The 24,590-nt window shown below is 51.4% G+C and overlaps 6 protein-coding genes across 6 annotated transcripts; 3 read left to right on the forward strand and 3 right to left on the reverse strand.

Moving 5' to 3' along the window:
* The first annotated feature begins 2,704 nt into the window (after positions 1-2,704).
* Positions 2,705-3,351, forward strand: BO80DRAFT_287071 (uncharacterized protein). The gene has a single exon (XM_025714961.1). The coding sequence runs from the start codon at positions 2,796-2,798 to the stop codon at positions 3,204-3,206; it is 411 nt and encodes a 136-aa protein (XP_025577888.1). The 5' UTR covers positions 2,705-2,795; the 3' UTR covers positions 3,207-3,351.
* Positions 3,352-5,171: 1,820 nt separating this feature from the next.
* Positions 5,172-7,707, forward strand: BO80DRAFT_287076 (putative bZIP transcription factor). Its single transcript, XM_025714962.1, has 2 exons — positions 5,172-6,327; positions 6,385-7,707. The coding sequence occupies exons 1-2, from the start codon at positions 5,519-5,521 to the stop codon at positions 7,481-7,483; spliced, it is 1,908 nt and encodes a 635-aa protein (XP_025577889.1). The 5' UTR covers positions 5,172-5,518; the 3' UTR covers positions 7,484-7,707.
* Positions 7,708-16,300: 8,593 nt separating this feature from the next.
* On the reverse strand, positions 16,301-18,293 carry BO80DRAFT_488741 (tetratricopeptide repeat protein; the record flags this gene model as incomplete). Its single annotated transcript, XM_025723585.1, has 5 exons — positions 16,301-16,866; positions 17,035-17,341; positions 17,448-17,541; positions 17,609-17,648; positions 17,700-18,293. 5 exons carry the CDS (start codon positions 18,291-18,293, stop codon positions 16,792-16,794), a joined length of 1,110 nt encoding a protein of 369 aa, XP_025577890.1. The 3' UTR covers positions 16,301-16,791.
* A 967-nt stretch (positions 18,294-19,260) lies between these two features.
* atp4 (F1F0 ATP synthase subunit 4) lies at positions 19,261-20,214 on the reverse strand (the record flags this gene model as incomplete). The annotated part of the gene is made up of 4 exons (XM_025722537.1): positions 20,162-20,214; positions 19,642-20,096; positions 19,339-19,561; positions 19,261-19,286 (listed from the first exon to the last, which is right to left on the reverse strand). Exons 1-4 carry the CDS (start codon positions 20,190-20,192, stop codon positions 19,261-19,263), a joined length of 735 nt encoding a protein of 244 aa, XP_025577891.1. The 5' UTR covers positions 20,193-20,214.
* A 153-nt stretch (positions 20,215-20,367) lies between these two features.
* noc4 (ribosome biosynthesis protein NOC4) lies at positions 20,368-22,494 on the forward strand. The gene is made up of 4 exons (XM_025717577.1): positions 20,368-20,832; positions 20,882-21,090; positions 21,146-22,370; positions 22,435-22,494. The coding sequence occupies exons 1-3, from the start codon at positions 20,428-20,430 to the stop codon at positions 22,182-22,184; spliced, it is 1,653 nt and encodes a 550-aa protein (XP_025577892.1). The 5' UTR covers positions 20,368-20,427; the 3' UTR covers positions 22,185-22,370; positions 22,435-22,494.
* Positions 22,405-23,559, reverse strand: BO80DRAFT_491799 (uncharacterized protein; the record flags this gene model as incomplete). Its single annotated transcript, XM_025723720.1, has 2 exons — positions 22,523-23,559; positions 22,405-22,461 (listed from the first exon to the last, which is right to left on the reverse strand). The coding sequence occupies exons 1-2, from the start codon at positions 23,408-23,410 to the stop codon at positions 22,405-22,407; spliced, it is 945 nt and encodes a 314-aa protein (XP_025577893.1). The 5' UTR covers positions 23,411-23,559.
* Between the last annotated feature and the right edge of the window lie 1,031 nt (positions 23,560-24,590).

Here is a 24,590-nt window from a genome sequence, read left to right on the forward strand (position 1 = left end):
ATGGCCCTCTCCGATGGCAAATTCGACTGAGGAATCAGATTCGGACTCGTCGGCTGCATTCACGTGTCGCTGACCACCATCCCCCGGCCTGTCCTGCCTGTCCTATCCAGGACCCCGGGTTGAATAACGGTCAGGTCCATACCCACCCGCCCGACCGCACCTCCCCGTACAGGTTCGCCGCCTGCTGCAATTCCAAATCCAGGCCAGGATTCGCCTTTCGCCTCAAGGGACTGTCCTGGCATTGTTTCAAGACCTTGGCTCCTATCCGATTGGGTTTGGTTCCTTGAGTTTGTTGTCCGCTGCTGATTTGCTGTGTACGGATATCAAATGCAATCGACATTCGGCTCCTTCACTGGGTGCATGAGATGATCTGAACACGGACAAGTTCATGCATTGCAGTAGCAGCAGCAGCATATGTAGGGCAAGCTAATTGCTTTTGACAATTCCTGTTTCTGCGGTTTCACGCGATTGTCGCGAATAGCGGGTAACTCGACTGACTCTGCGTGCGACTCTGGATATGACTTGCTTACGACTGATTATTGGGGTGCTTGCCCTGCGAACCGGGGCAAGGGACTGGCACCAGTGATTGTGCAGGGTGCTCGATACCTGCCTGTCCTCGACTGTACTGTACTATTGTCGAATGGCTACCTGTGAAACGTGGCATCAACTCGACTCCGACACTACGCTCGCTCGATCACTCAACTTTGTCCATAGTTAGTAGGAACTAAGCACTAGACACCAACCCGCACCAACAGTGCGTAAAGATGGGGTCTACCAGCCCATGACATCAGTACACATACTCCCGCAATGGTCGTCGAGGATATTCTGAAACACCAGGTCATCATGGATGGGATGCACGGATGCTTCCCAGTTAGGAAATCAACTAGACGGCAAGGCTTCCAGAAACCCGAATGAAAGGGCCGGAGAGAGTGAGTCACACTCCGCTCGCACTGGGCCAGGGAAGCTATTCTACGCACCTACCAACTCCCAAGTCCGGCGTCCAAGCTTGCCGAGGGTTGCCGCACACTCGGTGGGTCGCTGGATTCTTCTGGTCTGTTTCATCTTATCGATAGCTGGCAGTTGGCGGTAAGCGACTGGCCGAAGAACCCAGGGAACCTTCTACTTCTGTCCGGGTGCATGCTGTTCCTGTGCCTCATGGCCGCGGTGGATCGCAGCATTGTCTTCACCTCCGGACTCCGGAACAATGGATGCTTTGCGCACTGGAGCCATGACACGTTGGGGAAAAAAATGGTGATGCTGAGGTGCCGCTTCTCAACGAAGGCAGGTTTTGTGCCGGGAAGGCGCGGTTGGTGGTTATCGGCCGAATTGGCGCGAGATTTCTCGGGAACGTCAATCCTCACTATTCTCAGGACACTGGAGACAGGCTCTTACTATTACCCCAACAGTGCTATGATAGTACATATTACTTACCTAGTGCTGAGGATGGCACTAGGTACGATGTAGCGTCACCCCATCAAGCCTATCAGAGACGAAGAGGAAAACGATGCTTAGTTGCTATCGCGTACAATCCGGCGCGGAATGATCAACATGTGCCTGCTTAGTTCGAAACACCATATGGCAACAGGCAAGAGGTAGAGAGGCATTCCTCAACTACCAAGCCATGCGAGTAACTAATCCTACTGGCCGACTTGGGTACTCACCCATGAACGAACTAAGGTATGCCCCTCATCATCGATGGGCCGACCTCAAGCAACCTTCCCTATCTGCAGAACCACAACAGCCTCACAGCTCCCTCGAGCTCGAGCTTCTCGCCAGGCTAGGCGGAGATAGGTCGACCGCTTCCTTGGCCATGCTTCAACCCAAACTCGCCTTGTCGCTGCATGAGAACCCAGATCGTGCGTGCTTCCGTGCTCAGGAGGATCCGAGCGAGATGCAATGACATCGTTGATTCCCCGCAGGAAAGCACTGATGCCTTACCTGCTGCTAATTACCGGTGTTTCGTCGAGCCATCCTGGGACTTAACTCTTAGTGAGAGGAGTACTACGGAGTAGTCATCCGCGTATGACGAATGCCCTGGTGGTGGTGATAGAAATAATGATGACTGGGTCCGGTGCCCCCCTCCAGACTCCAGAGACGGGATGAAGCCCACTAATTATCCATTCTCTTTCCCAAAGGGGAAATTACCACACATTAAGTTTGCGCTGACCAACTCGCGCTTGTGATGGTTAGGTCAGAGGTTAGGTAAGAAGGTTACCTAAGGTGGATACTGGATATCAACTGCCATGAGTGAAGATGGAATGCAGGTGAACCGTCAAAAGTGGATTAAGCTCCAGTCGGGTGGTGCTTATGCCGAAAGAGGCAATTAACCTGGCTGACCTGCGGGACTACGAGTGACTTGCTTCTTCTTGCTTAGAGGCTGGCACAACCACTCAAGAAGAAAAAAAAGATTAAAAAAAAAAGCCCGGTATCAGCAAATTACTGTAGAATTTGATCAGCAAACCAGCAGGGAGCATGCTGCCTCGGGGCTGGGCCAAGATGAAATCTGATCTGTCTGTGCTCTGCTGCATCTGGTGCAGCTGCCGCGGGATTCCTGTCATGGCGGGAATTGGTCGAAGCACGGGCGGGCGGGTGTCGCAACAGAACGGGTGTGCATGCGATGCGCCGATGAGGGCCGCGCAGGCAGCCCAGGCTAACCGAAACGGCAAAAGGGCCCTTTCGAAGTTTCGTGGTGCCCCCCCCAATCGACTATCTAGGATTGTGTATCCATCCCTGGTGGATCACTGGATCATGGATCACTGGATCTCTTCTACGGGCCGGCCCTAACGGTACCAGACATGAATTATCTATCATTCATTCTCCAAATTCTCTGTCTACGACTGGCGACCACCAACAGGAAGTCGGGAGACGAAGGTGATATGAATGGCAGCAAACATACTACTACCAGCCTAAACAATCACAGGCATATCATAGCAACCATGAGTAAGAATCATCACAACAAGGCGTCGAAGGAGGATGGAATGCCAGCCCATCGGATCATTCTCTCTGAAGCCGACCTTAGCAGAAACACTCCGTACTTTTTTTGGCAGCCTGATCCAGCCCCAAGCCCTTCCAGCGCTCTGGCGAGAAACACCCCTACTGTGAGGATCATGATGGAAATAGATTCCTCTCAGCCCATCAGGATGTCACCCTGGCGCGCGATTGATTGGCCATGCCGGGCGGAGGGCGATACGCTTCCAAGTCCTTAGGGTACAACCGGGAGTCCGTACGTATTGTATGACATCCTGTCCATCTGATCAGGGCCCCTCCCACTCTTTTCGGGGGTTTTCTGGCTGAGCCTGGAGCCATGCCCTCGTCGCCTGCGGTATCGATCGTATCGTCCTGTAACCCGCGACTCGCCCTATCCCAGGAGGCGATCATGGGATGGATGCACACTGACTGAGCGCACAGACAATCTCCTCTTTGGGCATCATCGCGAGAACTGACGGCCAAGAGCCCCAGGGCCTGGTGGGATGAGCCGTTCAGGTACCTACCCACCTACATATGTACGTACATCCATCCCGAACCTGAGGAGGGGAGGGGGAGGTCACTGGTAGGCGGTCTGCTTGAAACCCAGTGTGCCGGACCAGGTACCAATGGTTCTGCTTTCCCGGTGTGATGAGGAGGAACCATGCCTGGGTTCGGGCGCTGCTGCGGATGGGCGACTGGCGAAGAGCGCGAGACACAAGGTCGAGAGAGGGAGGCCATTGTTTCGACGGTATCGGATAGAGGGGTCGTACTGTCAGGATGGTGGGTTCGATAGGCTCTCGATCACCGATTTGTGGCCCCACCGGTAATGACCATGGTTCCGATACCAACCACTCAGCACCCACCGGGACTTGGAACTGAGGGACCCTAGTACTCAGTAGTTCCCTTCATCCACCGGGCCCGGCACTGGGAAGGGTAGTATCGACGAAAAGCAAAGTCTCAGTTGAGACCTTCCTCCGATCCTTAGGGGGGAGTCGGTCGGTGTTGGTCGCCAAAGAAGGTTGTGGCAGGCAACGGCATAGCCGCCGTTATGATGAGCTTTGTCGATATTGTTGGTTAGGTTTGGCGGTTAGGGTTGATTATTCTAATTATGCGACGGTTGGGACGATCCTACCACTCACAAACCACCAATCGCCCGGCCTATCATCTATCATCCTGCACCATGTATGAGTCGCGTCTGGCGAAAGTCTACTAAGAAGGTATCTACGGCTAGGCGGAGGAGGTGGTAGTACTTACTACGGAGTACGACTGGACTGGATGGAGGGTGGTGAGGTACGGCCTGATGGCGATCGGGGCCGAATGTCCCAGGGCAGCAAGTACCTACTTTGGCCATCTGAATAACCTCAATGTTACCAACCCAGGGCACCGGAGAAGGGCAGGCTCCAGGGTACACAAGAAGCGTCAAGATCCTGATTCGTCTCTGGCAAAAGCACTGGGCGAGTAACCAGCCAGGAACGATGATTATTCATCCTCACCTTCTGGTCCCAAAGGTTCCCCTGCTAGCTGCACGTCTGCCCAACGAAGCATCCAATGATCACGTCTCGTTAATCTCGGGAGCAGTAAGAAATGTCGCCTCGTCTTTTGACTTTTCCGCTGACCGCCGGATGCTCTGATGTTTGGGGGGAGCGGCGATTAGTGAGCGAGCGAGCGATGGGTCTGTGTTTACCTGCGACTTTGTTAGGGCCGATGGAGCAGGCCGTGATTTTAGGTGGGATTTTTGGTTTTCTCTTGGGCTTCTTTTTTTTTTTTTTAGTCTCGTTTTTTGTTCTCCCCATGGTTGCCGCTGTTGGTTTGTAGGTATGGGTCAGGTCCCAGAGCCAGTATGGGTAGGATTCTAGTGAGGGTTACTAGTTATTTTTATTTTTATTCGCATTTAATTTTATCGCTAATATTATTCTTCTTATTATTTTTATTTTGGTTTCTGATTTATTTTTTTTTATTCTCTCATGCTAGAGTCTTACTATTCTGATCTGGGTCAGGGACTCCCTCATCGCATGTTTCCTGATTCAGCCCGCGAAGGATATATGGACTCCCCCTCCCGCTTCACTTGCTCTTGTCCTCCATCACAATCAACAATATACTGAACATCAAACTCTCTTCGGGAGAGGTTTCTGTTTGATCACAAGAGACCTCTATATTTTTACACCCCCCTCCCTCCTCAATCATACTTCTTCCGTGCCTCCCCCTGCTCCTCTTCTGCCTCCACTTCGCTAGTCCTCTACACCTTGACCACCACCGATCGATCTACGTCTCTTCCCACCTTATCTTCTTTTAAAACCTCCCTTGGGACTTTTCGAGAACTTCCCTCTCGTTCATCCTCCTCACGCATTCTACTCAATCCCTCCTCTCTGAACGCCTTGGTCTTCTCCTCCCACCAACCACCTCCAACCCCGCACCTCTTCCAGACCTGTTTTTTTCCCGTACATCCATTTTACACACCGCCTCTTGACTGCTCTACAAGCAACCAGGGCTTTTCCTTGAGCAAAGCCACCCTTTTTTCACCTTCACTTTCGTCATATACACATTCACAGTTATGGCAAGATATTCTCAACCATCCTTTGACTTCTACCAACAATCCCCCTCCACATTGGATGCCAAACCCTCATATTCAGAAGAAGACGAGATGAGTGTACTGGATGATAAGATCCTCGATTCTACTTCCCCCGAACTGCCTGCCACTGTTGCCGACCACCGGAGAACCTCATATGATCATGCACCCGATGCATTTGCGCATCGAGATTCCGTCTGGTCCGATTTCTCCCACTCCGTCTCCAGCACACAGTCCCGCCACAACTCTCAAGTCGGCCACGCTTTCTTTGAAACCGCCCCCAATCCTTTCATGCGGGTAGACGGCGCTCATCCATCCGCAGCATACAGCCACCAGGCTTCCTGGCAGCTGGCAAAGGAATCGGGCTCCTGCACTCCTACCGCCATGTACGAACACTTTCCCTCCGAGCTGGATCACGCTTCGTCAGCCCCCTTCGCGGGCGGTGCCGTCGGCCCTGTCAACACCATCAACATCCCCTCCATGTCATACCGCCCCAGCATGGCTTTCGCGCACCCTGCCGCTGTGGCTATGTCCCCACAGTCCAGTCAGGGGTGGATGCCAGCTGCGACGGATATGCCTGATGCGATGTCGCGGCCAACCAAGAGCCCGACCTACCGCAACAGCTCCCCCTTGAGTATGCGCCGGGATGGGATCCGGAAGAAGAACGCCCGCTTCGAGATTCCTGCAGAACGGACGCTGAGCAACATTGACCAGCTGATCAGCCAGTCCATCAATGAGGAGGAGATTAAGGAACTGAAACAACAGAAGCGACTGCTGAGGAACCGTCAGGCTGCGTAAGTCCCCACTTTATTCTCCCCCTTACAGGATGACATCAGCTAATTGTGTTCTAGTTTGGATTCGCGTCAGCGCAAGAAGCTCCACACCGAGAAATTGGAGGAGGAGAAGAAGCACTTTACCCAGGTCATCAGCGACCTGGAGGAGGAATTGCAGAACATGCGACTGCGCGAGGCTGAACTCATTCGCGAGAAGGGCGAATGGATGGCCGCCCAGCAGGAGATCAACCAGTACATCAACACGATGCATATGGAGAAGGATGAGATGATCCGGGTTCACACCTTGGAAACAGCTGATCTTCGAAAGAAGAACAACATCCTCAAGGAAACCGTCGAGAAGCTGGAGAGACACGCGAGAACCGCCCCTGCGAACCTTGCCACCGAGTTCTCGGACTTCGAGAACTTGACCATGGACAGCAGTCCATGGGAGGACTTTACTATGGTGAACGGCCTCTCTCTGGAGGCCGAGCCGATGCCCACGTCGGCGGCACACTCCACGTCGTTGGTGGTCTCCACGAACGACAAGGAGAAGTCTGCGACCAGCGACTACCCTTTCAGCTGGAACGCCTTTTACATGTGCCTGCTGTTCGGGGCCTTCATTGCCTCCAACAGCTCCTCGCTGTCGGCTCGCTCCATGCCCCAGCTCTCGGAGGAATATCGCGCTGAGTCCGCGAACGTCCTCCGGGCTGTGTTGTCTTCCTCTCCACCCGAGCTTGCTCAGGGCCAAGCCGCTATGGCTGCCTCGTCGGCGATGCCCATGCCCACCACCATCACTGGAGCCGAGATGGCTCAGATGACCGGCGCTGCGGCACCGTCCAACCTGGATGAGCTTCACAACACGCTGGCGCTGCCGACCAAGCAGCAGGAGCAGGAGCAGGTTTTTGCTCTCAATGCCGACCAGTACAACTCCTTGACGACTTTTGATGATGCGGGTGTCGATTACAAGCAGCAGCAGCCCTCCAACCTCCAGCAGGCGCTGGCTGCGATGCGCGGTAACGTCGCCCACAAGCTTCCGAACAAGGCTACCTCTGAAGTCTACTCTCGGTCCCTGATGTGGGACCGGGTACCTGAAAAGGTAATCCGAGACTTCAGACGCATGGTTCAGGAATATGGTGTCGCCCCCGTAAAGGAGGAAGACTCCGGCTTCAGCCAGTAGTAGGCTTGCGATGGTTGGTCGCACCGACCGGACATCGCCCATCTCAGCTCTCTCTCCACCATGCCCAGACAAACTTACCTTGCCTGCTTTCTTCTGCATCCACCAAGCAGCCTCATCTTTGCTTCCACCTCCGCCTCTCCCTCTACTACGTCTACAGACTTTCTCTACTAGCACTATGTGCACACCGACACACGACTGTTGGCCAGTTTTAGCCAGATTTAGCCATATACATACATAGACAGCTTACCATTCACTTCGACTGGATATATCTTACGGACTAGCTTGATCTCGTCTAACAACTTAGCGATGTTGTTCTACGTTTCGCACTCCTTCGGCTTATCGGCGTACCTGCGTTTGACCATCACAGGTTGAGAGTGGATTTCACGAGCAACTGGAATATGTTGTCCTCGTGTGCATTCCACCTCTGCACCTTCTTTATGATTACTTATGAACTCTTTCCCTCACGGGTGGCATCTTTTGGATTTATTCATACTGAAGACTGTCTGCGCACTGCAGACAGTCCCACGGAACAACGGGACGGAACATATCGAGCGCTTGCTTAGTTTTGCATATGATTTGGATTCGGGTTTCTGTGTTATTGCTTTTATCTCTATTTGGGTTCTTCATCGTCTTTGGCTTTGGTTTCGCTTGCATCGCGCGGGGAATGGGCTGGGCCGCGGGTGGCATTTCTGTGATGATTGTTATGATATGACTGACATGTTTATGATTTTGGAATGCCTGTTAATGTCTATGTTGCGATGATTTGGGATCGCCAGGCTGTCACAGTCGGCTTTTGAGCGTTCCGACCGCTCCTTTCTTTTCTTTTGTCAGATACTTGACGATGCCATGCACATGGCATGGCACAGATGATCTTGGGCTTGTCCCGTCCACTCTTTGACAATTTGATTTCTTTTGTCATCTGTGCTATATTTCCTGTACTGTATATATTGACTGCACTTTTGCTTTCGGAGTTTTCAAGGGAGCATGAATGAAAGTCTTCAGGCTATTGATCCTTACTCAGTAGACATATGAATCAGTAAAGTCTTTTTCCATTCCTTCTAGGCAGTACTGCAAAGATATCGTGCCGTGTTTCGTGAATTTGTAGATTCACGACACCAATCTCAACTCTCAGCGGATCAAGTAGTGGAATTTGCTGTTTTCACCACTTTGATTAACGGCTGACGCCACAAATGGCTATCACCGTTCATATACCCTGGAACTTGTCACTACATAGGCACATCCCTCGATAGTACCGTCACTATAAAACCGTCACTGAGTAGCCTCGTCACTGACTGTTCTTGTTGTTAGGCTATCGTTACTAGACACCATCAAAGGATGGATACCATCGTCACTGTCTATTCTTCTCACTTAATACTATCGTCACTATATGTATCATCACTTAGTTATATCGTCACTTAGTTCTATCATCACTCATTGTTATCGTCACTTAACCTTTAATCACTGTACATCCTCATCACTAAGGTCATCGTCACGGAGACCACACTCACCAGAAGCCACATCGCATCGTCACTGTAGACCCGCATTTCTCACTAATTTTCCCTCCAGGGGTCACCAATATAAATACCCCGTCCATTCCAGTCTCTCCTCGTTCTTCTTCCTCTCGCCTCACAGATCAACCTCACAAGAGAAGATGAAGAGAAGATGAACACATCCCCTCTCATAGTACTCTCATTTCATATCTTGTCTACTCTCCTCGTTTGCCTCACTAGATCTTCTACCCTAAACATGTTCAAACCCACGTAAACTGTGGCACGTGTTACATGGACATGCCAGGCAGGATCTGAACCTGCCTGGGGTTTATATATATCCGGTTTGTCGTAAAGAAGCCTTTCTTCGGTCTCGGTTTATTTTAACCTCTCCATGCGCAATGTCACAGGGCGTTGGCCATCAGTGAGGTAAGTACTTCTTGCCTCTCTGCGGTAAACTTCCTATGGAGGTGCTAATGAGCTGCTATACATAACAGGATAACGGCACGCGCGAGTCAGTGGACCAGACCATCGAATCTTCTTCTCGATACGGAGAATGCAAGGCACAGAGATGAATTATATACAAGTCCTCAATGGGCTCAAAACCCCTCCCGAGAGAAGCCCGATTTTAGCAGACCTGGGCATGGCTGCTTTGCTTAGCCACTCGAAACCTCTGCATCGCCATAATACCCTCGGTATTCCGGTATAAGGTCTGAGTTAAGAAATATAGCGGCATACAAAATGCCGAATAACGAAGCGGGCAATATGCTCAAAATGGCCCAAAGAATAGGGCATTACAGTTATAATGGGAGCCATATAAGGCGAACCTATCCACCGTGCGATTTTTCGGAGGATTAGAAGAGTTGTCCTGGGAATCTATGTGTCGACGCGGACATGCAATGCACCCTGATCAGAGAAGTGACCCACTCAAAGGGTATTATGTTCCTACACATCTGCAGCTCGAGTACAAACGAGCGGAAGAAGGGAAGACACCAGTCTTGCCTCGACGCCAGTCCTATTTCTCGTTTCTGGGCTATGAATACCGAGAACCAGAGCATCAGCAGCAAATTCCACGAACTTCTACACATCGGAATGTGCGCAGACGCATATCCGTCGCCGACTCACTCGTGACGACGAAATCCAGGAAACGGGACACGAAGAACCCAAGGGCTGTTGAGGTACTGCCTCAATAGTCCAGTCATGGTTGCACTTTTATGGGCCTCTCTGGGGTTGCTCCCTTTTTTACTCCCTCAGTCGGTTTATTGTACCGCCTGGGGGTCGATGAATCAATGTGTCGCGCTCTATGAGTATATGTTGTTCATGTCCTGGCTTACTTACGACACGCGATCTGGAGAAACAGCTGGTGCGTGCATTATGACGCTTATGCCTCGACTGGCTTCATGTCAGGGCCGAACAGCATCATACGTCCCGCTATATACAACACAAGGCATTCACTCGCGATGCCGTCGTGCTACGGGCTAGGCGTCTTCAACTGTGGGGTCCGTTCTAGCATGGTATATGTTCTTTACCTTGCTCATAGATCAAGGAATGGGGAATCGACCTCAAATCCACTGCAAATCGATATGGGAAAGAAGGCCAAGAATGGCCCTAGCCATACAAACATCGCACGATGGTCTGCGCTGCCTCATTCGACTAAATACAGCATTAGCATTTGCAAGTTTCATCGATGGTGATCCATGTCTTCAGCGAGTCGCAACTCTCCTGGAATAGTGGCGACTTCACATCGGAGACCTACTGAGTCCCATTATGTGGGCCTACTTGTGGTGAGCAGGTGCATGAGACTTGGTCAATGATAAGCGGAAGAAACTTGCATGGTCTCAAACATCATTGAGAATTCTATCCTCAAGACCACTACCATTAGTGGGGGGCTCGTTCATCAACATCACTACTCGGTGGGACGTTATCGGCCTCGTGTCATCATTACCAACACTCTTCAACGACACGGTGTCGGCAGGCACATGTGCGATAGCTGTCAGGGAAATCCAAAGCAAGCCAGACGTTCTCGCATACCTGGAACAGAATCAACCTGATGATTGGGCGGCCTTAAAAAAGCGAGCTGGTCAGTTCTATGATATAGTGGCGGTCGCCTCCCGGACTGGGAGAGAATCGAAGAAAGATTGGGGAAGGCGATGTCCGATCAGCTCCAAATGATCTCCAAGAAGGCTACATTCTCAAAGGATGTTCTCAAAATCATCGATAAAACAAAGGCCAAAGCGGACACCATTTTGAGAAGAATTAACCAGGTAGCACACCTCTTCTGAATCATATCAGAAGAGAAAAGGGTGCACTGGCTCTACGACTGTGGCTGTGGTGTTGTTGTGCTCACTGCTGTCGAATTGATGGTTTGTCAGAGGCAAACTATAGCGAAGGACATCCTAGCAACCGTTTTTACCGTGTTTATGGAACCGAACTTATCTCGGGAGGTTTAAATGGTGCCTCAAGTATTGGGAGAAACCCTCGGGCCCTACGCTATACAATCATCGAAATGGCTCGTCGAAACTTTGCAGACAAAGCAGCCAAGTGCAATACTTGACAATTATTAAGGCAGTCACCGAGATGCATTGGCTGCAAGATCCTCGAAGGACTCGGGTATTCCTTGCGCGGATATCGGCCGCCTAATGGGGAATATCAAAACGATTTACACAGGACACCAAGGACGAAACCGAAGACAGGAAGTCGATTGCTCGGTTGATTAAAGGGCTAGTCAGATTGATGAATATGTCCACGGCATACCCACGACCCAGGTTTGCGGTTTACAAGGCAAACTAAGAGGTCTGAATCATCGGTGCATCGATCTCAAGGGAAATGATAACATCTCTTGCTCGGTGCTTTGCGCGTCGCCTGAAGACTCGCACGCAGAACCAGTCTCAATCGAAGTGGATCGCAAGAGCTTCTCTAGCTTATTGCGTCTGCTGGGCTTTGATCAGCGAGATTCGCAGTTACGATCTAGTCTCATCCTGACTCAAGATGGTGCCTTTCCCAGACGAAGCAATCCTTATTTCGACAGCTGATGGGAAGTTGTTGAACCTCGATATCAGGGTCCTTACAGTTGTCCTAGGAAGCAATAACCGGTACTGATAGCTGTCTCTAGGGTATACTTTTTACCGTGGCGCGCATCTTTACTCGTGTCAAGGAGAATGCCCTACTTTGCCCTCTCAGACTCCAGCAGAAGAACGCCAGCATCATCTGGTGTCTGTCGGATGGGTAATCAGTCATCTGACCCACAAGCCCTCGTTAGCTAGCCTCTCAATTCTGCGATCTCAGGCACTTATCTTCCTCGCCTACACCGGCCATAAATGTTGGGAATGTCGGTCTGATGGAGATTCGTACATGTACTCGGCGCAAGCCCTCTGCTCGGCAACAAGCTCAATGACCAGCAGGATGTACTCACATACTGCCGGTCTGTACGAAGTACCGCGCTGGCAAGGACGACAATATGTCTGGTCCAGTATCCTCTATGCTGTCAGTCTTGGCTCTGCATTCCCGGACAAGTCCGACAATGCACCTGTGCAGAAGCTGTTGCGGTCTTTATCGGGATTCAGGCTCTAACATGGCTATCCTGATGCATCCTGCATGTTGGAAACTCATGAGAGGCTCATAGGTTTTATCCGCAAGGAACTCTTTTTCTTCCCGTCAATATCTACAGTACAAATACAATATGGAGTTGTCATCAGTGGCGATAAGCTTCTGATTGTCTCACGATGGATTGTCCCAATCTACGCTGGCTCTTCAGACTACACAATGAGGGCGCGTTGCCTTTCAGAAGCAGCAAGCCGTGTTTAATGGTGTTGGACTGACCGCTACAGTCCCAGTTCATATGCTGGTGCCTCGAGACCAGATGAAGGAAAGCGACTGTCCGGAAGGACATTATCAGAAAACCCCTTGCTCGCTGCACACCTTCGGCTTTATACAGTCTACAAAAAAGAAGCGAAAACAGGCGGTCACTGATAATTGAGAGATGAAGAATCGGGGCTGGTTTGTCGATCCAGCCAGTCCATCTGGAGGTCATGGGGAACTGCCCCAAGTCAGGATTAGCATGGGCAGCACAATAAGCTCTTCATACTGTGTTCTTGTCCGATGTTCTTGGGAGTTTCAAGCCCGCGAGACTTTTCACTGTCTCAACTGCCTCCTCCAATCCTCTCATCATTCGATTCCGCTGGGCAGTGTCGTTCCTTTACCGGAAGCTATAAGTCTGCGCCAACACCTTTGACGCGTTTAGCTACGTCTGATATGTCTTTCCACTGCCTAGGGGCTATAGCGTTGTCTGTGCTGGGAATAGGAACGGGATATGGTGGTCCACTATATACAACAACGCGTGACGCATACTCACAGTCACAATGACGAGAGAATGCGGCTGTATCCAGGCGGTCCATATTACCAACAGGGTATATATGTTCGTGTTGGATAGGATACAGACATACGGAATCAATGGGGTATGGAATGCCCAGATGCTATTCTCCAGAACATTTGACTGGAGACACTCACTACAAAGATGTCACGTCTAGCATACTCTGCTGTCACGGCAAACCCGGCGTTTCATATGGCATAGAAACAGGCAACATACTTGCCCGTAGTCTTCGACCGGGCTCTATACGGGCGAATATCGGACTCATGTCCGGGTTGGGTGTCTTTGTTGGACTCGCCTCCTTGCAGCTACGTCCTGCTCCTCCACGCTACATTCCGCTTATTGTTTGAAAGATCGATGGGAGGGTGCATCTCTGACATGACGATCACTGGTGGCTGTGGTTCCCTGATGAAGGGAAACCGCTTGAATACTGCGCTGAGCCGAATCAATGATGTGTTTTACATTGTCGGTTGTACATTTTCGGCAACTTACATGCGGTGAGGCTTCGGCCCAAGTCCATTTCCAATGCGCCATTCAAGGTAGGCGCTCCGCTATATCGGCACAGAAGAACGTCCGATCAGTGCCACTGTCCTGGGCGACATGCAGCCGGATGGACCACTACCGGGGTGGAGCTTAAATCAACATCATGCAGAAAGGAGCTGATTCTCGGCCAAAGCGCACACCTCTCGACTTAATCTCAACAGATGCATGGTGTTCGACAAAGCATTCCTCGAACGATGGGCAGGAACAGGATCAGCAGATCGTCAATACATCATGGCTGACAACCTTTCAGCTGGGTGTCATACCATATCCATGTCAGGGAAAGCTGCTTAGTATCTACAAGTCCCTGTAGATGCTTCCGCTTCCATTACTCGCAAGAGATGGGAAAAGACGAGGAAGTTCTCTATCGCTTTTCCATGCAGGAAAAGGTCCATTGGCATTGCATCACTGGTGTGATGCAGTCGGATGCGGCCTTCGCGTGGAACGTCAGCATGTGCAAGGAAGAACGCACTCGCGCGTTTCGTCAACGACTTAATGCAGACATTCGGATGTCCAAGTGAGAAGCCGAACAAGATGGTCGGTTCTGTTCTTCTTAACCCGCCGCATGATGGTGTACCCAAGCATCACAACATGGGACATGACAGACTTCTTTCCCAGCTGAATGTGGCGTATCCAAACATCAGTGATAACCTGACATGACTATGCTTGCCTCTACTCACCGCAAGCCAACCTTGGCTTTTCAAAAAGAAACACAAGAATTTGTTCTTGTTGCTTCAATCGCTGGCCAGATGGCGATGGCATTCCATCAGTCACTACGAGAAGCATGTTCGATACCAATCACCCTGTGGACCTACCTGACGGCACAGCAACGCGTTTAAGGGATCGATATCGATATATGTAAAGCACATTCCCAATCGTACCCCTACCAGTCACATACACTCCTCCTACGACTGTTACTTCACTCACATCTTACTCTCTACCCCAACCCGCCAGAAAATACAACCTAGCTGGCTGAACCATCATATGAGGTCGTCAACAACTCTCAGGAGCAGCACAGCATAGCATACATCCACACACAGTCCACGTCCACGTCCGCCGAAGCCCACCTTACCGATCGCTTCAACATCTGGTGCGGTCTACCAACCAACGATACTTTCATCCTCGCTTCCCTACCTGGAAACTCCCACCCCACTACGGATACATCCACTACACATCTAGAGACTACTCCAAGATACTATCACAGGATATAATAGGATAGGATCAGATGAAAAGTATCCTCCACTTTTACGGGGTATATTCTTAACCCTCATTGGGATAACCTCTAGGGTTGTTTCTTCCTCCGATCCATTCATCCTGCTATCCGTATCTAGGGAGGGGATAGTGAAAGACCTGTCATCATGTTGTATTGTGTCTCGGTCTCGATAATAAGGAAGAGGGCACGGTTCGGTCTATGTCTAAAGAAAGGAATGGGATGTAGTTGAGAGGCGTTGATATTGGCACTGCGTGGATGTGGATGTGGGAATGGAATGAAGACTCTCTTGACCAGGGGGTGGATAATATATGGCTACATACAAGTATGGATATGGATATGGATATAAAGTGGTCATATCCCTTCGGAACAAGCCGAAAAGGACATGTCAACCAAGATGGACGGACGTCATCGAGGATGTGAACATGCATGGATGGATGGATGGATGTTGGAATAACTGGATGAGCTCATCTTCGATTAGAGGGCGAAATCTAGGTGGATATCGATATATGTCTGTCTTATCAACATAATATCTATTATTCCGGAAAGGGAAGGATATGGATCTGGATATATCATTATAGTATTATGGAGTGTTTGTTCATATTAGCTCCTTCCCTACCTACTTACATTCTCAATAACAAGATGGGTACCTTGTTATCTATTATCAATTATGGGTATGCGATGGCATGGTATATCTAGCATGCGTATATTCCCTAAATCGATAAATACAATACTATTTTTCGTCCCATCCTAATTAGTCTAAGATAACATACAAACATACTGAAAGTTAATTAACGAGAAGTTGCGAGTTAAGATGTGCTGTTTCTGGATTATCTTAATACATACCTGGATACTAGTGTTCGGATGCGGGTAGTATCTTGGGCATACGTACCTACTGTACGGAGTACCTACGTAGGGTTTTGGTCTAACGATGCATGTGATGGAGTAAGGTATCCATTTCCATCTCTGTATCTATGTAGTACGTACATATGCTGCAAACAATGCAGTACACGTTACTCGATGCAAGGTACTTTGTGGGTCTGGGTATAAAGATAACTATTATTTGCTGCGGGGGGAACAAAAAAGGGAACGACGGTAGTTTCGACATCGGGATCGGGCTAAGGGAAAAAAAAGTACGCTGGTACCATGACAGATTGGGTTTCAGAGGAAAGATGAGGCTGGAGGCTTGGGTGGTAATCATGATGATTCCGTGGTGGTGGTAGCGAGGGTGTAGGTGAGGGTGGTAAATGGCACAGGGATAATCATCAGAGGTCCGTGTCCCCCAATCCGGGATATGAGTGGAAGAGGTATCGGCTAAGAATTGAAAGAATCCTCCTAGCCTTGCTTCAGCTTGGTCGAAAACGCCATCGTCATCTGATGATGGACGGCACGGGTGAGATCGTAGAGCTATACCAGGCACTCCGTACACAGCCGGGCGGTTCACTTCGGGTTGTACTTGTCCTTCCAGATCCTGTCGGCAAGCACGATCATGTCAGCCTAATTCTCAATCCCGTGGGTTGGGGGCTTGAGGCTGTGGTTGGCGGAGAGCGTGACGCTGGTGTGCATGGCGCAGGGTGCGGAAACTCCGAGCGCCTATCAATGGATCCGCATCCATGGCCTCCAAGCGTAACGCCTGCAGGTGAGAACAGAGGCACCCCCGTCACATTGCAATGAAGAGTCCAGGAATGGGCATCAAACAAGGGAGTTAAACGTACCAGGAATTTCCCACTAATTTGCTCCCTTTCTCCTCGGCCAATCGGTAGTATTTGGCGGCCGTGAACTAAAACATGATGGTCGCGAGTCAGTCAACTGCACAGCCGGATGATCAGATAGCACCGCCGGATCCAAACAGTGATGCGGACTGAAGCATTGATGCCCGAGGACCAGGGCGGTTCATGGCAAGAGCATCAATCTCCAGGGGGGAAATAATTACGCAATCAGCACTGACCTTGTCCTTCTTCCCTCCAAACCCTTCTAGGTAGCACCAAGCAACCTCGTTCATCGCGTCCGTGTCGCCTAGGTTGGCCGCTGTTTCGTAGTATTGGCGCGCCGCGATGGCGTCTTTCTTGACGCCCCAGCCATTCCGGAAGCAGTTCGCCAGTTCGTATATGGCTAGGACTAATTCTCCCTTGGCCGACCCGCCCTTCTTGAGACCAGCCTGGAGCGCTTGGGACTCTATCGATGCCGAATTGGATGCGGCGGCCGAAAGGTACATGACGGCTCGATCAGGGTCTGGCGAGCATCCCCAACCATGTCTATATCCCACCCCAGTCAGTATCATATAGCAGTAGTGCCCATCAGTGCAGCCCACGATAAGAGTCGGGCGTAAACGAAGGCCACAAAGGTACGGTTGATGCTCACCGAAGTGCCAGTCCATAGAGCACCTGGCTGAGCGCATTGTTGGCACCGTTGGGATCCGCCAACTGCTCAAACATCTTGGTTGACCGTTCTAGATCTGTACGTCAGGTGTAAGCGACTGAACAAACAGACCACCACCGCTCCCCACGCGATGCCCATATTACCTCCAGCTTCGTGAAGTCGAATCGCCTCTTGGATATTGATCTAGGCCTGATTAGATGCCATGCGATAACATTGGGACATCCGACCGCTTACATCCTCTCCTGGACCGTTTACCCCACTCCGACTAGAACTGCGCGACCTGGCTGGGGCTCCATCCAATCCGAAGCCTGTCGGCGAAGTAGGCGACAAACACGATGCCCCAAGTTGCGGGGTGCGCTGCACCAGCACCGTTGCCCTCTTTTCCCATTGTGCCTCCCTGTCCTGCTCATCACCCCTATCACAGTTGATCTGCGGGAGATCCGGCGGCACATTGACTGACGGCGAGCTGGAGTTCCGCGAACCCGAGCGATCCAAATGCAGCAAGTGCGTTAACCGTCTTTCTCCCCGCGGGCGCGTTGGCGAACTGGTCCCCGACGACTCTGAGGGTGCACGCGATCGACGAAATGGGTTTAACGACTTGCGATGCGAAGGGGAGGGAGGGACTGGGTCTAGATATCGATTGTCGGGCTGATCGTCATCTCCGTCGAAAACGGGCGGACGGATGACTTCGTGGGTATTGGTATCGGTCCGGATAAAGGTAATTTCAGGAATGGTGCTCACAGAAGTCGTAGGAATCGCATCGGCGTCATATTGGCCCGCCGAGTTGTTCAAGGCGTCCTTCTTATGAAGTATCTCGCGGAGCGGCATCGTTGCGGAACGGCTTATCGCGGAGGGAGTGGATACTCGACGCCTCACCCGGAGACAAGAGAGAGATGAGAATAAAAAGGTAAATAAGAACGGACACCGTTGGCAGAACGTGGGATTCTTAAAGGATTGGACCCTTCAGCCTTATGGTCTGATTGTGGCAAGGTACAAGCGTTGCGTCGAGGCTCTGAACTTTGTTTGATGATGAGTTGCCTGTCATGGTTATTTTTATCGGACTTAATTCACAGCCAAACCGTGGTTTGGGCTGCGTCTTGGCCTCCGCGGCGGCAATTTCTTCATCTTTGTCTTGTCACACATAAAGACTCCAGCTCGGCCCCTGGCGGATTGGGTTGATGCCGCGAGACGATCGTTGTAAATTGATGGCGCTGGGCGCTGTGGCTGCTCCACACAAGGCCCCTGGTCATTAATCATAATAATGTCCGACGCCTTTGTGGCCGCTGGTGCCTTTAACAGTTTCCAACAAGGATAAAGATAGATGAAGCGGATGGTTATAACAAAGGATTTCTCAGCAGAGGATGTCGGTCAATTCTGCAGGGCAGCCTCAGGTATTCCAGCTCTGTGTTGGCCCGGTGGAGGCATCATATCAAATCGCATTCCACGTGCCCCCATCAAGGGCACAACCCGCCCTCCTGAAAGTCACATTATCCTCCATTCAGAGCGTACGAGCGAAAAACGTGTAATCTCAAGTTGAGAGACTTTGAAGCCTTCCAACTGAAGAGCGTTGATAATCGCATAATTCTACAGCTTTGTAAAAGCTATAGCTACAGATGTGGCAGACCTCGCTAAGGGCCGAGTTCGGAGCTCTACGGGATGGGAACAGGCACACTAGACATAGCTGTCCATTACCTTTCTTTTAACGGACCACTTTGGTATTGGTATGTCTAGTGACAACAGAAAAGATCTTTAATTTGTACATAGGCTGGCGGCGAGGCTATTCATGCTAGTCCATTTACTGGGCCTTGGAGGACATGATGCCTAAACTCATTGTAAGTGTCTAGTCAGAAATTAGGCTGCAGCAGCAACTTACGCTCAACATCGGCAACGCTCTGCTGGAGGATCTGCTGGAGGACCTTGGGGTTCTCGAGCTCCTTCTGGATCTTGCCAATGACGCTCTCGGCAAGCTCACGCTGCTGGCGCTGCTTGACCTGGCCCTCGTAGCGAACCCAGGAGTCGAGAACCTGCTTGGCCTCGGTGGCCAGAGCAGTGCGCTGCTCGAGCTCGTAGGCCTGAGCCTCAAGCTGGGCGGTTTCCTTGGCGACCGTTAGCACCCCTGCGTCCGCGAACTCGACCAGACATCGATCAGATGGCTCTTGGGAGGATCTGGGGGTACCTTGGAAACAGCGAAGAGCTGCTTGGTGAGCTCAACAACGCTGGAGAGCTCCTGGACGTTCTCCATACGCTGCTTGACGGCGTTGGTGTGGTCGGCACGGGCAGCGTTCAGGATGTCCTTGTGCTTCTGGACCTGACCCTCAGCCCACTCACGGTAGGCAGGGCCACCGTACTTGGCAACGGCAGTGAAGACGCTGAGAAGGCAGAAAGCAGCAACGGTTTCCTCGTTCATAACATAGAGCTCGTTGCTGATGGCGGCGATGGAGAGACCGGCGGCGGCAGACAGGACGGCGGTCTTAGAGACCAGGGAGTTGCCGGGGAGAGCATCGATGATGGACTGAGCCTTCTTCTTGGGGTCCTCGGTGGGGACGCTGGAGTTCGAGCGAGACGCGGTCAAGCTGGCAGTGATGGAAGCGACATTGCGCGTGGGAAGGGTCGGGCGGAGCCGGGTAGCACCTAGGGAGGGTTAATAAGCATAGCCAGGTGATAAAGCGTGTTGAGAAGTGCCTGGTTTGGCATACCAAGGGCGCTCTTAGCCAAACGCGAAGCCATTGTAGCGGAGTTAAGACCTTGACAGGATGTGATGGATGAACGGAAATGAGGAGACTGAGGTCGGGATGGCGGTTGGGACGGTGCGGAAGACCCTAGCTCCTTCCGGCCTAGTGCCGTGGGCGGAAAAACCGCTAACCGAGGGATCTCCAAAAATTCATGGTCCATAGTCGGAACTGCAGCGCCTGCAGCTGGTCCAGCGCCCCCGATTCCACGCGATTTCCGCCCTCTAGTCACCATGCCGGCCCCTACGGTTGCAGCCACCACCTCCAAGAAGAGGAAAAATGTCAAATCGAGCGGCGTGCCCTCGTCGAAGCGCCGTGCCGTCGCCGAGAGCGACAGTGCAGTTGCGATGGCCGATATCCAGCAGCTAGAAGACCAGATTTCCGAGTCGCGGAAATACTACAACAATATCGCAACCTTGATTTCCATGCTCGATGTCGATGGCTCGACGAAGCCCAATATGGCCGTTGCGGTCGCCCTCTGCCGCGTTTTCAGCCGATTGATCGCTGGGGGTAACATGACGGAGACGAGCCGGGCCGCAGAGAATGAGAAAATCATTGTAGCATGGCTGAAGGAACGTTGTCGAGAGTACCAGAAGCTCTTGCTGTCTATCATTCGCCAATGCGATTCCTCCTCTCAGGTCCGTATCTGCCAACTCCTCATGTTCAAGAGATACTAATATCAACCAGATCAGCGCCTTGACCCTATGTCTGTGTCTCATCAACGAACGTGCTACACACATCTCTGGCGACGATATCCAGGACTGGTCATCAGGTTTGTTCAAAGGTGTCTTCGAAGCTGTCGTCGAGGCCAAGGATGGGCAAGCGGTCCTCTCCGACTTTATTGAAAAGGCGAAGGAATTCGAGGATGTGCGATACTACACTTTCATGCAGCTTGCGTACGTCCTAGTCTCAAGAAAAAGACCCTCGACTACACGCTAATACACAAAATAGTGATTACGCAGACACCGAGCGGAGTACTGAAACAATCGACATCCTGATCTCCATCCTATCGGCCTGCGACTCCGTACCGGGCCCCGAGCACGAGTTCGAAAGTTTCTATACCCAGTCCAGCAAGAAGAACAAGAAAGTGCTCTCCGTCAACTCACACAAGAAGCGGGCTCAAGACGCCTGGCTGGCCATCTTGCGGAACAACCTTTCCCAATCGCAACGAAAGACTCTCCTCCGCATCATGGTCCACAACATTGAGCCGTGGTTCAACCGCCCAGAGCTCCTCATGGACTTCCTGACGGATTCCTACAACGTCGGCGGCGCGACCTCCCTCCTCGCCCTCTCCGGACTCTTCTACCTCATCCAGGAGAAGAACCTGGACTACCCTCAATTCTACCAAAAGCTCTACTCGCTCCTCGACGCCGACCTGCTCCACTCCAAGCACCGCTCCCGCTTCTTCCGCTTGATGAACACCTTCCTCGCCTCAACCCACTTGCCCGCCGCCCTGATCGCAAGCTTCATGAAACGCCTCTCCCGCCTCTCCCTCAACGCACCCCCCGCTGCCATCGTGGCCATCGTCCCCTTCATGTACAACCTCCTGAAAGAACACCCCACCTGTGCCTTCATGATGCATCGCACCATCAGCGACGAAGACACCAAAGCTCAACTGTTAGCAGAGGGTATGGATGATCCCTTCGACGCCACGGAGCCTGACCCGACCCGCACAAAAGCCATTGAGAGCAGTTTATGGGAAATCGAGACTCTCCAGTCCCACTATCATCCTAATGTTGCTGCGATTGCGCGCATCATATCCGAGCAGTTCACCAAGCAGTTCTACAACCTGGAGGACTTCCTGGACTACACGTACCAGGGTATGTTGCAAGCGGAGCTGGGCACGGAGGACAAGCCGTTCAAGAGGGTCCCGGTGGTGGAATACCAAATACCCCGGCGGATATTTACGGATCGGATGCTGGAAGAGGATGGTGGCCAGGATTCGGGTCCTGGCAGTCTCATCAGAGGACTCTGGGATTTTGCCTCGTGATGAGAGAGTATATATTCTACGGCTGTGCTTTTAGACTTGACACTTCTTAGCGTACATAATTAGATTTGGCGGGATACGGATGGTTATCAGGGTGATTAAAAGTTGTCTGCCTTCTTGAAAGAAAGAATCTCAGTATTTGCGGTCTAATTTATCGAAACAATAATATTGGGGGTCACCCTGAACTTGGTAAGAGGCCACTGTTGGAGATGATCAAATCTATTCAGGACCGTAACTGAAGTTCGGTATCCAGATCCAGAATCGATCTACCTGGCGTGTGCTGCATGGTGTGCATGATGTGCATGGGGATAATGGCTGCGAGAACCATGCTCGGTATGCACCCAGTCTCCAACATACTCCGACCAGTCTGTATTGATATCTGTATATGCGGACGAAGGCATATACGCACCTGCAGCCGCAGATCCGTGCCACGGCTGTGTCGGCTGGAGGTACGGCGAGGTCTCTACCATTCTCGTGGGCCGCAATGCCTCGCGCTCATGTTCCTCGGCCACCGGATCCCCTGGGTGATAGTCACAGAACACGTCCAAGGCGAAGACCCCACGCTTCAGGTCATCAAAGAGCTCATCGGTGACTTTGACGGGAATCGACTCAATAGTGGCCCGCAGTTTATTCAGTATGGCCTGTGCCTTCTTTCGCCTCCGTCTCCGACGTGCACTGACTTCATCCTCCATTCGCTCGAGATAATGGAGGATATCTCTCTCCGTTGTCGCATATGTAACAGCATGTTGCATTCTTCGTGTCAGTTGATGAAGGTCGCCAGAGACGGCGCGGAAAAGCGCATCGATTCTGGCCAATGCGCTGGTCACTCGAGACGACAGTATACGAGAGAAAGGACGGTCATAGATTCGATCCCAGAAGCCCAGCCAGTAATGCAGACCTGTTCGGGATTTGCTGAGTCGAGTTATTTCGAGGCTAGCAATCACGTTGCGACAAAGCGAGAGCGTATGCAGTGCGGTTCTTCGTGTGTCCTCGAGAGTTATTTGACGCTGGACTGCAGCTGATTCGGCTATAGTGTGGTCAGGAAATTCGGCCGTCTCATGTCGGCTCTCGCACTCTACTGAGCGGTAGAACCGCTGCGACACGCTGTGGTCTGATAATCCTGTGCTCGACGGTGCTGTCTCGGACTCGCATACAAGCGAAGAGGGCGCACTGCGTTTGGGCGGAACAGGCAAGTTTGCTTGCAACATTCCAATGAGAAAATTCAGCATTAAAGAAGCCCCCAGTGTGAAGAAATGAAATGATTCAATTTGTGATGTCGGTAGCGAATAGCTGACAATGAAGGAAGCCTTGAAACGAGTGTGGTGTTAACGAGCGACTTGACAGTCTATGTCATTTGCTAGGAATAAGACGGCGATATTATTACGATTTTATGGTTGAAGAAGCGAATGTAGATGTGAAAGTAAAAAAGAGTCGAGTCGGCATTCTTCCATTTGAGTTCTTCCCCGTTGCTTTTCTTGCCCGGCGGATGGATCCATATCTACAAGGGAAGGAACGAGCCTATCCATCAAGCGTTAGGGTGAACGCAACAGTAACTTCGACAAAGAACTCTGAATGCATCCGGATCTTGCCATGGAAGACGCTCTTATCGTGGACTAGTCTATCCCGACAAGCCGTTTAGGTTGTAGGTTATCGGCGTGGAGATCGACGAAGCTCTTCAAGATTTCCGCTTTCGGTAGTCGACAATCTGGACCGAGTGTCACCGTTGCGATCCTCGGGGATGAAAGACCACCGGGGTCCGGCTTCGATATTTTTGGAAACCGAGAACTCGGGTTCTCCTATACGAGATCGGACATTGTCAGAGAGTGCCTGATAAGCTCTTCGTGCATGAGGTAGTTGTGGAACCCTGGATTCAAGGCGCAAACCAAGCCGACCGGACAATGTCCCCTCATCGTGTCAGTAACGCGGTTGAAGAAAGCTATGAAGTATGAATGGTGATCCATCATGCTATGCCCTATACACTTCTTCTTGCCCCTTGGTTCCTGCCCCTTGCAGATCCACCCACCACGCGAAGCAGAATTCCCCTTTGTGGATGACAAGACAGGATAGTGTAACCTGTAGCCTGCGGTGCCCTAGTTGGCATATAGGGCAATACCTGGGGAACCATGGCATTGGGATGGGGATTACTAGCAGGTATACGGAGTCGCGCCATGATCGTCTCTCGCTCGTTCGATACAGTGCCTAAATCGCGAATCTAATCGATACAACATGGGTGGAAAGACGCCATACTTGAATGTTTCAGGGACTCCCATACTTGGCACGATTCAGTTCAAGGTTCCCACCTCCCAGCGACCTTTCTGACGCCTTGGGGGCAGTTCGGCAGAAACCTTATATACCTGCTACACCTTTGCTATTTCAGGGTTGAGGACAGCGAAGGGCTGTCACAGTCTT

This window comes from Aspergillus ibericus, assembly GCF_003184845.1.
Source record: "Aspergillus ibericus CBS 121593 unplaced genomic scaffold BO80scaffold_9, whole genome shotgun sequence".
In the NCBI taxonomy this organism is placed as follows: Eukaryota; Fungi; Ascomycota; class Eurotiomycetes; order Eurotiales; family Aspergillaceae; genus Aspergillus; species Aspergillus ibericus.

What these genes read in the sequence shown, in the direction of transcription:
- noc4 (XM_025717577.1), top strand. Translation starts at nt 20,428, where the DNA reads ATGCCGGCCCCTACGGTTGCAGCCACCACCTCCAAGAAGAGGAAAAAT. An exon ending in AATGCGATTCCTCCTCTCAG is followed by an intron (nt 20,833 to 20,881) that starts GTCCGTATCTGC and finishes AATATCAACCAG; the next exon opens with ATCAGCGCCTTGACCCTATG. An exon ending in TACACTTTCATGCAGCTTGC is followed by an intron (nt 21,091 to 21,145) that starts GTACGTCCTAGT and finishes TACACAAAATAG; the next exon opens with TGATTACGCAGACACCGAGC.
- BO80DRAFT_287071 (XM_025714961.1), top strand. Translation starts at nt 2,796, where the DNA reads ATGAATTATCTATCATTCATTCTCCAAATTCTCTGTCTACGACTGGCG.
- BO80DRAFT_287076 (XM_025714962.1), top strand. Translation starts at nt 5,519, where the DNA reads ATGGCAAGATATTCTCAACCATCCTTTGACTTCTACCAACAATCCCCC. An exon ending in CTGAGGAACCGTCAGGCTGC is followed by an intron (nt 6,328 to 6,384) that starts GTAAGTCCCCAC and finishes ATTGTGTTCTAG; the next exon opens with TTTGGATTCGCGTCAGCGCA.